This window comes from Bos mutus, chromosome 15 (assembly GCF_027580195.1).
Source record: "Bos mutus isolate GX-2022 chromosome 15, NWIPB_WYAK_1.1, whole genome shotgun sequence".
Classification (NCBI taxonomy): Eukaryota; Metazoa; Chordata; class Mammalia; order Artiodactyla; family Bovidae; genus Bos; species Bos mutus.
The window spans coordinates 35762746-35775686 of record NC_091631.1 but is presented as its reverse complement, the minus strand read 5'-3'; the positions used below and the strand labels follow the sequence as shown (position 1 = coordinate 35775686).

General features: G+C 38.7%; 1 protein-coding gene across 8 annotated transcripts in view; it reads left to right on the top strand.

The window, feature by feature from the left end:
* Positions 1–12941, top strand: part of STK33 (serine/threonine kinase 33) — a 202736-nt gene that overhangs the window by 98884 nt on the left and 90911 nt on the right. For all 8 annotated transcript variants that reach the window (XM_070383888.1, XM_070383885.1, XM_070383884.1 and 5 more), the window contains 3 exons: positions 3702–4096; positions 5185–5298; positions 8003–8116. In XM_070383888.1, coding sequence (XP_070239989.1) covers positions 3872–4096; positions 5185–5298; positions 8003–8116 — 453 coding nt within the window. In that variant the 5' untranslated portion in view covers positions 3702–3871. The remainder of the gene's footprint in view (positions 1–3701; positions 4097–5184; positions 5299–8002; positions 8117–12941) is intronic.

Here is a 12941-nt window from a genome sequence, read left to right as displayed (position 1 = left end):
GTTGGTAAGCTGGGAAGCAGAAACGGAGCTTGTCAGTGAATTCCAGGAATTCTTATATTTTCTGAATATAGCTACCAAATACTTCTAGGGCAATGGATATGTCAGAAGTGGAGCGAGAAAGTACCTGGAAGTCTATGTCAGTGTCAGTGATACTGTGATAACTTGACATTGAGAGACTGAGGGAGAAACGAAAGGAAATGCTTTCTGAACTGAGCTAAGAAAAATACAACTATTTTTCAATCCACAAAATAAACTGTCTTAGAAATGGGAAATTTAATATTTAAAGATTCTCTTGAAAGTTTGTGGATATATATAGTAAAACTTGAGGGATTTAGTAAGAATGCTTTTAGGAGTACTGTTTATAATGAAGGAACTTAGCTACATTTTAAATAAACCTTTACATTATGAACACTTCTTTCAATTTCTTATAACAAGTACTATAAAATCAGTATTCTTAATGCATGCATAAAATGATGCCTTACATATCTGATATGGGACTTTTCTACACCTGCAGAGAGAAAGCATTATTTTTTTTCTAAACAGAAAGGCTGTTATTTGCAGATCTACTCTGCTGCTCTGAGTCATTGATGGTTACAGGCTTATATATTTAACCTGAAATGCAAAGCATTTTCTTCCAAGGCCTAAAGTTAAATCATTTTTCAGTGTGCATAAAGGTACATCCTGAGTTTTGTTTGTCTTGCTACATATACTTGGAAAACAAGGTCAAGCATTTGTTAAAATGTGTGTGTGTGTTGGCATCAGTTGCATTCTTTTTTCCCTCTGCCTGTCTGAAGGATACCCTTGATGTATCTTTTCCAGTGCTCACCACTATGGGTTTTCATCACATCGGTAGGATTTTTTGTACTGCTTTGATGAAAGGTCATACTTATTGGGCTGACCTGTCTCTTTATTTCTATCTAGTAATCTTAGAATATGCTGTAAACTAGGATAAAGATAAATACAGGCACACCATTTAGGATTTTTGCATCTCTTCACAGAAAAGATTGGCGTATAAGAGCTCCTCCCTTTTTGAGATCACTGCCATGATCTGATTTTGGTTATTCTAACTGAATGAAATGAGTTGGATGGCTTTCATTGCTATGAAACAATTTGTGTACTTAGTCCCTTAGTTGTGTCCTACCCTTTGTGACTCATTGGACTGTAGCCTGCCAGCCTCCTCTGTCCATGGGAATTTTTAGGCAAGAATACTGAAGTAGGTTGCCATTTCTTTCTCCGGGGATCTTCCAGACCCAGGAATCTAACCATGTGTCTCCTGCACCGCAGGCAGATTCTTTACCCTCTGAGCCTTCGAGGAAGCCTCATGAAACAATTTACATATATGGAAATCATCTGTTCCCTAAAAGTAGGAAGGAACTCTGATATAGAACTTCCGAAGTGAAATGATAAATGCTGTGAACAAAAATAAAGCAAAGTAAGGGGACAGAATGAATGGCCTGCTGTTTCAGATGAGATGGTTAGAAGAGGTCTCTCAGATGAGCAGAAATCACCATGAAGTGAGGGAGCAAGCCTTGCAAATGTCTGAGGAAGGCGCATCCTAGCCTAGGAAACAAGGGCCAAAGCCACGAGAAGGCACTGTGCTTGGCATACGCAAGGAACAGTAAGGAGACCAGTGTGTTTAGAGCAAGGGAGAGAATGGAGAGAGAAATCTGAGAGGGAGTGAAGGTTCAGTTTATTTGGAGCCTTATAGGCAAAATTCAACAGAACCTACATTTCTTTTTCATTTCTGTTCATCTTAAATTTTGTTTCTTAATCATGTTTTTCTCTTTCTTTGATTTGACTGCTCATGTAGTATACTTTTTGTCCTTTCTTTTTCTGTTTTTAATAAAGTTTTCAGAATAAAAGTTTTTCCTTAAGTACAACTTTGCTTGCATTCTGTAAGGTTCATGGCCATAAGTCAACTGCAAGGGATATGCAGAAATGGAGGATTTTAATTAGGATATTGCTATCCCAGACAGAATCAGGGTTTTGTTAATAAGGAAGAGTGGGGGAATAAATATTGGATAAACTACTAGCAATATCTTTCACAAAATCCTTTGGGCCTGGAAGATTTTCCTATAGATTCCCATGCTATACAGACTATTACAAAGCATCGTGAGATGGAAAGATAGCCAATTTATTTTATAAAACTGCCAGAATCTTGTATCAAAACCTGATAAAGATGAGTGAAAAGGAAAATTAGAGACCAGTTTAGCTTATGAATATAACTGTGAAAAGTCAGAATACAAACATTTCAATTTTTCAGCACATTGAAAGAATCATCCATCATGATCATGTAGGGTTCATACCCAAAATACAAGAGTGCTTTAATATTAAGAAAGCTTTTAATACCATAAAACATACCAAAAAATCAAATAAGAAAAATATGGTAATCACGATAGGTAAAGATTTGATCAAAGTCAACCCTTATTTCTGATTAGAAAACCAGTCTTAGATAACTGAAGCTAGAAATGTATTTCTTTAATGAAATAAAGATATCTAGCTCCTATTATGGTCAAGTTTATTCCAGTTCAAAGAACAAAGGTATATTCTATATATCCCCAGCCTTATCAATCTATGATTTCAAAATATACTTTCAAGTAATATCTGAAGTAGGATGGCAGAGAACCATGATGATGTACTCCCAGTTACTTCTGGAAGTTTCTCAGTTTCTTTTTCATGTGCTGCAGAACACATCCTCTCTCATTCCTAAACCCACATATTTCCAACTTGCCACTATACATATAGCTGCAGTAACTGGTTAGGTAGAATGATGGGCATACCCGTTCACTCAGGGAAAAGTACCACACACTAGTTCCTATTTTTCTATTTGAGAGTAAAAATAAGGATACTTCTGATATTGCCTTTGAACTTTTAGCACTAGATAGCTTTATAGAATCAAATTATCTGCTCCTTTGTGAAGTGTATAGTATGGATTTGGGGCTTTCCAGGTGACTCAGTGGTAAAGAATCTGCCTACCAATGAAGAAGACACAGGTTCTCAATCCCTGGGTTGAGAAGATCCCCTGGAAGAGGAAATGGCAACCCACTCCGGTATTCTTGCCTGGGAAATCCCATGGACAGAGAAGCCTGTGGGCTATGTAGTACATGGGGTGTAAAGAGTCAGACATGACTTAGCGACTGAGCACACAACAGCATGGATTTACTCTGATAATATGTAGACAGAGGCTCATTACTTTTGAAACCACAGTAATGTATGTTTTATACAAGTATTTTAAAGCCTTTTTTATTTACCACAACCTGCCTTATGAAATGCATTTTATATTGTGACCAAGTGTACACACATACACATGTTCTATACATTCATAACTATGTAATTTTTTTTAAAGTTTCACAAACCTTACCAAGGAGCTATGCAAAATGCTCTCATATATTTATCTATTTTATTCTACTTTATTTTAAAAAATTTGTATCAACCCACCAAATTTCCTTAGACCACACTTTTTAGCAGTTCAGAGGGTGATTCTTTGGGCTGTTAAATAAATGTCTGGAGTTCAAGGAGTCAATTCTGGAAGATGAGAATGTATTGGTTTGTAGAAATGTATTCTAATTTTGTTGTAAATATTAACTTTTCACGTATAGGCAGGATGCTTTTGGTGCCAGTTGCTAGTTTGTCTTTGATATCTAGGAGAGTGATAGGATAAGAAAGAATTTTCTAAATGGAGATTTCTTTTCTTCCTGCAGCTCTCATGTGTGACTGGAAGTCGAGTGCATCATTAACCTAAGGACCTCACCACTTGGAAGTTAGAGTTTTCACCATCAGCCTACCTTTTCCTTTTTGGTCTGGTTCTTTTCCTCAAACAGTGGAAACATCTTTCTTTTAATAAAGTTGCTTTTGTTCCACAGTTAAGCAAATGGCTGATAGCAGCTGTGGTAAAAAATCCACAAAGTGCCCCCACTGCTCATCTGCTTCTCAGAAAAATGCACTCTGTATATGTTCTTGTAAAACAAAGCTTTCTCCAATGTCAGTGGTGGAAATGTCACAGACATCAAGCACAGGTAGCTCAGAATTTATAGTCTCACCAGAAAAAAGAAAAGAAAAAGGAGCCAGCAAAGATGTTACCTGTGGAAAAGATTCGGTAAATATTAAAGATTCTACATCCCAACACAAGTTGATGTCCCATTCCCTAATCCCATCCCTACATTCATCCTTATTCATGGACCCTTGTCAGCTAATTCATTACCTTCTTTACTATTAAGGTAAATTTCTTTCTTACAGAAGAGGTAAGAAAAATCGGTTGATAATTTCTTTCATTCTGTTAACCAACCACTGCCCCAAATTAATAATTTCCCAGGATTATAAATAATTTGGAATGTTATTCAAGCTTTTATTTAAAAAGTGGTTTATATGGAAATTGATTGGTTTTCAAATTGAATTAAACCTGAATTTGGGGGCATTTTCTTCAACTGATGCAGAATGAGATTTATGATGGTTAAATACAGGGTGGACAGTTTCTGGTTATCTAGATGGACTATCAGATATACCTTACAGAACTGATTTGCCTTAGTTACAATCTGTGAATACCCAGTTGGACTGGTTTGGGTATGTTTGTCTTTATAGAGAAGAGGCGCTCTGGAAGATTGTCATTGATAGAGCATAAATTTAGAGACAGAGAGCAGTAAGTTTAAGAAAAGTTAGGTTGTCAGTCCTCAAATTTATACCTTTTCGAAGTTTTCATTCTAAACTGTTATTTCTGAATTGTATTATGGTATAGTTATTGCCATATAGATGTCTCTGAGTGAATTGTTTCTATGTTATTTTCATTCAAAGCATATTTTGTGAATGTCTGGTCAGTAATTTCTTGTGTATAACCTATTTGAGATGATTGTTATGTCTTGAAACAAGAGTGATTGAGAAAACTGTGAAGTTGCCTTCTCTTGTGATTTTAAAGATTTTAAATCCTGATTTATCTTCTGTGCAGATCATCATGTAGAATTGCCTGGATTCAGGAGATTAGATTGAATAACTTCTTAAGGCTTGTTTTAGCCTAATGAGTGAATGAATTATATAGGGCTTTGAATTTGAAAAAGGTGATAAACTGTCTTGTATACAATAAATATCTTGACACATATTAAAATTTTTCAGATTATCTAAGTTAGGGTTCTTACTTTGTCAACAAGTATATTATATCTTAATGTTAATATTAAAATTTCTTTTTGGTTCAAGCCCTCAAAATCTTCAAATATAGAGAGAAAACCATCTCAACAACAGTGGGGTCGGGGCAACTTCACAGAAGGAAAAGTTCCTCACATAAGGATGGACAATGGAGCTGCTATTCAGGTATACAGAGGGCAAACTGAAGCTACTAGAAATTTTTCAGATTTCTTTTAAGTCAATGTTCATGACAAAGGTGATTTAAAAAGTAAGTCTCTAAGGAAAGAAAAGAAAAGAAGAAACTTAACCATTTTTAAGATTGTTGAAGTCTTTACTAAAGAAAATGTGAACTAATTATTTTTTCTGTTCATAGAGATGTAACTTGACTTGCATAATTAAGTGGAGGACATTTATTAGATAAAATGAGAGCATTTGGTCTCCAAGTCTTGCCGGTTGCTGAGGGCAGTTGTGAAATCTTTATATAGACCTATTTGAGAGAAAGAGAGAGACCAGATGACTTAGATGGTTTGGCTGTTCACTTCTTTGATGACCAGTAGGGAGGCCAAAATTTCCCTTGTGGACTTGCCCATTTTTCTTCAGCTTGTGATTGAGTGAATACCAATGTTATTCTTCCCAGGATTCTAGTTCTTATATGCAAATATGACTTAAACTTAATACCATCTTAGAAATTAAAATGTGTTCCTTTAATGCTAGATTGAAGGAACTACAATAGGAACAACTACAAGAGGAAAATTCCACTAATATTAAATTACTTTGAACAATTGTTTTAAAAAATATTTAGCAATTTACTTGAAGTGATCAGAAAAACTTTCTAAGAAATTCTGACCTGAAAGCTTAAATCTTCCCCTGTTAAAGATTTTGTTAAGTCTTACAAAATCTTACAAAAGACCTACATTAAAAAAAAAAAAATCCACAAATTTACTGTTTTAAATTTAGTCATAAGAGATTTTGTAAAAGAAAAATGTATTCATTTATCAGCTCACTCATTCATTCCTTTATTGGATTATGGAAAAAATTCTCAATTTTCCTTCTTTTCTTTGCCTTTGTTCTCCCACATGCTTCTCAGGAGCCATCTTTTTCATGCCATTTTCCCTTATGTTCCCAGAATTTTAGCTCTGGTCTCTGGCCCCCATGTCATTTTGTATTTTTTCTTTTAATTTAAGACTGTATAACTTAAGTAAAAATTGTATCTCTTGAGTTACAAATGATGTTGCTGTTGTGCAGTCACTAAGTCGTGTCTGACTCTGCTGGACTGCAGCATGCCAGTCTCTGTCTTCCACTATCTTCCAGAGTTTGTTCAAATTCATGTCCATTGAGCCAGGCATGAGACAAATGATAAGAAAACAGGAATTATGTTTTATTCATCTTTGTAGCCCCCAAAGTATGTATCACAAGAAGATAGCTAAGAAAAATCTACATGTTGGAGCTGAACATTTTTCTTTTCTTCTTTTTTCTTTCCCTTTATGTGTCTTCCCTTCTCGCCCTGTGTCTTTTTCCACTCCTTCTTCCTCTCTTCTTCTCTCTCCTCCCTTCCGTTTCTTCCTTCTCCTTTTTCCTCATGCACTAAGCATGAATATTTTGCCTGCAAGGTTTCAGGCAGGCTTTTTAAAGGATAAAAAAGAAATACCTTTATAAGGTGTTTCTAGACCATCTTGGAAGGAAAAAAATGAGTCCAAATATTTGTAAGCAAGAGAGTAACAATAGAGTTTGAGGACCAATACATACATGTTGAAAAAAGTCAAAAGAACAATCACCATGGTGCAGAGTTAGGCAGAAAAGCCCTTTGTGAAGTAGGTAAGTAATTAGTTGGATACTCCATCTTCATTTACAAAAGTCAGAAAGGAATGTAAGCAGGAGAAAATATGAAGTCTAGCAGTAGTTTATCTGTTGCAGGGTACAGATGAGAGTGGTCACACAGGGGAACCTGGCATCTCTAAGGCAGGCTCTGAGAAGTCTCCAAGAGAGACTTCCCCCAGTGACATTAGCTCAGGGGTTCTCTCCTTTTCTAATCTCTGGGCATAATGGGTCTAGAAACTCTTGTTAATGCCCTGCAGTTGATTTAGATCAGGGAGACTGACTCTCTCCAACCAAATTCACAAGAACTGAAAGTGTAAATGAGTTGCCTGCTTGTTATTTTACAACGTGAAATGGAATGCTGGTATTGTCAAGACCAGTGCATTCTGTCTTTGTAAGCAGGAGTGAAGTAATAAACAGAAGGATCCTTGGTTTGGATAATGTTACTATGGATGGTTTTAATTTTTTTCTAAATGCTTATTTATATTAAAAACTTTAAATATGAAAAAAGATTTATATAATCCCTTTCCTAAAACAAAAAGAAATAAAACAACAAAAATGATTATTTAGTAGAAACAATGAAGAGAAAGGTTACCTGGTGAACAGGAAAGCAGTTGTCTAATGGTTAAAATGTGTTGATTTTATAGTATAGTTCTCAGAGTTTGGGAATAATTTTTCGGACAACTTATTTTATACAAATATACAGTATATATCAATATATTTGTATACATGTATTAATACTCCATTCTTTTTCTTGTGAAGACATTTCTTTAATATTATAGTTTATGAGAGTTTCATTTTTTATTTATTTGAAGTTTTTCACATTTCCTCATTAGGATTTTTATGGTTTTTCTCTAAAGGATATTTAATAAGACTCATCAAAACTTATTTTCGCTTAATTAAGATGTGTTTATTAATACTGAAGCAAATACGTGGTGTCAGTGCCTTCTATTTGATTTTACCCTGGAGCAGAGTCACTCTTCCCTTGGGTGGATGCCTGTCAGTATTATATGTTCATTTGTCATACCTGATGAATGGCAGAGAAAGACAAAAGAACTCTTATTTTTTAATCTAGGAAATCTATACCTTTGGAAGAATATTGGGACAAGGGAGCTTTGGAATGGTCATTGAAGCCATAGACAAGGAAAAAGAAACTAAGTGGGCAATTAAAAAAGTGAACAAAGAAAAGGTAAGGCTTCTTAGCATCATACTGAGGGTGCAGTTCTACTGCACGGTCGGGTAGGTAGTACAGTTTTTCACACGAATACATCTGACCCTTAGGGACAGACCCTGGGCTGTTGCCCTGGAGAAATGTGGGTATTTTTCTAGCCTTCTGGGCTTCCCTCATAGCTCAGTTGGTAAAGAATCCACCTGCAATGCAGGAGACCCCCGTTCAATTCCTGGGTTGGGAAGATCTTCTGGAGAAGGGATAGGTCACTCATTCCAATATTCCTGGGCTTCCCTGTGGCTCAGCTTGTAAAGAATCTGCCTGCAATGCGGGAGACCAGGGTTCGATTAGGGACATCCCCTGTAGAAGGGAAAGGCTTCAGTTCAGTTCAGTCACTCAGTCATATCCGACTCTTTGCGACCGCATGGGCTGCTTGCAGCATGCCATGCCTCCCTGTCCATCACCAACTCCTGGAGTTTACTCAAACTCATGTCCATTGAGTAGGTGATACCATCCAACCATCTCATCCTCTGTTGTCCCTTTCTCCCGCCTTCAATCTTTCCCAGCATCAGGGTATTTTCAAATGAGTCAGCTCTTGGTATCAGGTAGCCAAAGTATTGGAGTTTCAGCTTCAGCATCAGTCCTTCCAATGAATATTCAGGACTGATTTCCTTTAGGATGGACTGGTTGGATATGCCATACAGTCCAAGGGACTCTCAAGAGTCTCCTCCAACACCACAGTTCAAAAGCATCAATTCTTTGGCACTCAGCTTTCTCTATACTCCAACTCTCACATGCATACATGACTACTGGAAAAACCATAGCTTTGACTAGATGGACCTTTGTTGGCAAAGTAATGTGTCTGCTTTTTAATATGCTGTCTAGGTTGGTCATAACTTTCCTTCCAAGGAGCAAGAGTCTTTTAATTTCATGGTTTCAGTCACCATCTGCTGTGATTTTGGAGCCCTGAAAAATAAAGTCTGTCACTGTTTCCATTGTTTCCCCACCTATTTGCCATGAAGTGATGGGACCAGATGCCATGATCATAGTTTCTGAGTGTTGAATTTTAAGCCAACGTTTTCACTCTTCTCTTTCACTTTCATCAAGAGGCTCTTTAGTTCTTCACTTTCTGCCATAAGGGTGGCTTCATCTGCATATCTGAGGTTATTGATATTTCTCCTGGCAATCTTGATTCTAGCATGTGCTTTACCCAGCCCGGCATTTCGCATGATGTACTCTGCCTATAAGTTAAATAAGCAGGTGACAATACTCAGCCTCGACGTACTTCTTTCCCTATTTGGAACCAGTTTGTTGTTCCATGTCTAGTTCTAACTGTTGCTTCCTGACCTGCATATAGGTTTCTCAAGAGGCAGGTCAGGTGGTCTGGTATTCCCATCTCTTTCAGAATTTTCCACAGTTTGTTGTGATCCACACAGTCAAAGGCTTTGGCATAGTCAATAAAGCAGAAATAGATGATTTCCTGGAACTCTCTTGCCTTTTCGATGATCCAGTGGATGTTGGCAATTTGATCTGTGGTTCCTCTGTCTTTTCTAAATCCAGCTTGAACATCTGGAATTTCACAGTTCACGTACTGCTGAAGCCTTGCATGGAGAATTTTGAGCATTAGTTTGCTAGCCTGTGAGATGAGTGCAATTGTGTGGTAGTTTGAATGTTCTTTGGCATTGCCTTTCTTTGGGATTGGAATGAAAACTGACATTTTCCAGTCTTGTGGCCACTGCTGCATTTTCCATATTTGCTGGCATATTGAGTGCAGCACTTTCACAGCATCATCTTTTTGGATTTGAAGTAGTTCAGCTGGAATTCCATTACCTCCACTAGCTTTGTTCATAGTGATGCTTCCTAAGACCCACTTGACTTCACATTCCAGGATGTCTGGCTCTAGGTCAGTGATCACACCATCGTGATTATCTGGGTCGTGAAGATCTTTTTTGTGTAGTTCTTCTGTGTGTTCTTGCCACTTCTTCCTAATATCTTCTGGTTCTGTTAGGTCCATACCATTTCTGTCCTTTATTGAGCCCATCTTTGCATGAAATGTTCCCTTGGTATCTCTAATTTTCTTGAAGAGATCTCTAGTCTTTCCCATTCTGTTGTTTTCTTATTTCTTTGCACTGATCACTGAGGAAAGCTTTCTTATCTCTTCTTGCTATTCTTTGGAACTCTGCATTCAAATGCGTATATCTTTCCTTTTCTCCGTTGCTTTTCACTTCTCTTCTTTTCACAGCCATTTGTAAGGCCTACTCAGACAGCCATTTTGCTTTTTTGCATTTCTTTTCCATGCGGATGGTCTTCATCCCTGCCTCCTGTACAATGTCATGAACCTCTGTCCATAGTTCTTCAGGCACTATCAGTTCTAATCCTTGAGTCTATTTCTCACTTCCACTGTATAATTGTAAGGGATTTGATTTAGGTCATACCTGAATGGTCTAGTGGTTTTCCCTACTTGCTTGAATTGAAGTCTGAATTTGGCAATAAGGAGTTCATGATCTGAGCCCCAGTCAGCTCCCAGTCTTGTTTTTGCTGACTGTATAGAGCTTCTCCATCTTTGGCTGCAAAGACTATAATCAATCTGATTTCGGTATTGACCATCTGGTGATGTCCAGGTGTAGAGTCTTCTCTTGTGTTGTTGGAAGAGGGTGTTTGCTATGACTAGTGTGTTCTCTTGGCAAAACTCTATTAACCTTTGCTCTGCTTCATTCTGTACTCCAAGGCCAAATTTGCCTGTTACTACAGGTGTTTCTTGATTTCCTGCTTTTGCATTCCAGTCCCCTATAATGAAAGGGACATCTTTTTTGGGTGTTAGTTCTAAAAAGGTCTTCATAGAATCATTCAACTTCAGCGTTACTGGTCAGGGCATAGACTTGGATTACCGTAATATTGAATGGTTTGCCTTGGAAACGAACAGAGATCATTCTGTCATTTTTGAGATTGCATCCAAGTACTGCATTTTGGACTCTTTTGTTGACTATGATGGCTACTCCATTTCTTCTAAGGCATTCTTGCCCACAGAAGTAGATATAATGGTCACCTGAGTTGAATTCATCCATTCCAGTCCATTTTAGTTCACTGATTCTTAAAATGTCAATGTTTACTCTTGCCATCTCCTGTTTGACCACTTCCAATTTGCCTTGATTCATGGACCTAACATTCTAGATTCTTATGCAATATTGCTCCTTACAGCATCAGACTTTACTTCCATCACCAGTCACATCCACAACTGGATGTTGTTTTTGCTTTGGCTCCATCTCTTCATTCTGTCTGGAGTTATTTCTCCGCTGACCTCCAGTAGCATATTGGGCATCTACCGACCTGGGGAGTTCATCTTTCAGTGTCCTATCTTTTTGCCTTTTCATACTGTTCATGGGGTTCTCAAGGCAAGAATACTGAAGTGGTTTGCCATTCCCTTCTCCAGTGGACCACATTTTGTTAGAACTCTCCACAATGACCAATCCATCTTGGATGGCCCTACATGGCATGGCTCATAGTTTCATTGAGTTAGACAGGGTTGTGGTCCATGTGATCAGATTGGTTAGTTTTCTGTGACTGTGGTTTTCAGTCTGTCTGCCCTCTGATGGAGAAGGTTAAGAGGCTTATGGAAGCTTCCTGATGGGAGGGACTGACTGAGGGGGAAACTGGGTCTTGTTCTGATGGGTGAGGCCATGCTCAGTAAATCTTTAATCCAATTTTCTATTGATGGGTGAAGCTGTGTTCCCTCCCTGTTATTTCAGTTCAGTTCAGTTTAGTTCAGTCGCTCAGTTGTGTCCAACTCTTTGCAACCCCATGAATCGCAGCATGCCAGGCCTCTCTGTCTGTCACCAACTCCCGGAGTTCACCCGAACTCATGTCCATAGAGTCGGTGATGGCATCCAGCCATCTCATCCTCTGTCGTCCCCTTCTCCTCCTGCCCCCAATCCCTCCCAGCATCAGAATCTTTTCCAATGAGTCAGCTCTTCGCGTGAGGTGGCCAAAGTACTGGAGTTTCAGCTTCAGCATCATTCCTTCCAAAGAAATCCCAGGGCTGATCTCCTTCAGAATGGACTGGTTGGATCTCCTTGCAGTCCAAGGGACTCTCAAGAGTCTTCTCCAACACCACAGTTCAAAAGCATCAATTCTTTGGCGCTCAGCTTTCTTCACAGTCCAACTTCACTTCCCTGTTATTTACCTGGCACCAAACCATGGTGGAGGTAATGAAGATAATGGCAACTTCCTTCAAAAGGTCCTGTGCATGTACTGCTACACTCAGTGCCCCCAACCCTGCAGCAGGCCACCACTAACCCACGCCTCTGCCGGAGAGTCCTGGACATCCTGGCCAAGTCGGGATCAGTCTCTTGGGGGTCACTGCCCCTTTTTCCTTGGTCCTGGTGTACACAAGGTTCTCTTTGTGCCCTCCAAGGGTCTATTTCTACAGTCCTGTGTAAGTTCTGGCAGCTCTATGGTGGGGTTAATGGCCACCTCCTCCAAGAGGGCTTATGCAATACCCAAGTCTGCTGCACCCAGCCATACCCAAGGGATATGCTACCCACTCCAGGGAAAGGCTACTCACTCCAGTCTTCTGGCCTAGAGAATTCCATGGACTGTATAGTCCATGGGGTTGCAAAGAGTGGGGCATGACTGAGTGACTTTCACTTTCACTTTCTTTCTTTTACCAGAGTCAGTTGAAGATGAGGGCTGATTATCAGTATATGTAGATGTAGGGTTGTGGGCTAGCATTGTCTTCTTAGTGAGCAGTAGGTCCTGATAGTCTCTCCTGATGTGGTTCTGATATACTTTGCCCTGTCCAACCAGTCCATCCTAAAGGAGATCAGTCCTGGGTGTTCATTGGAAGGAC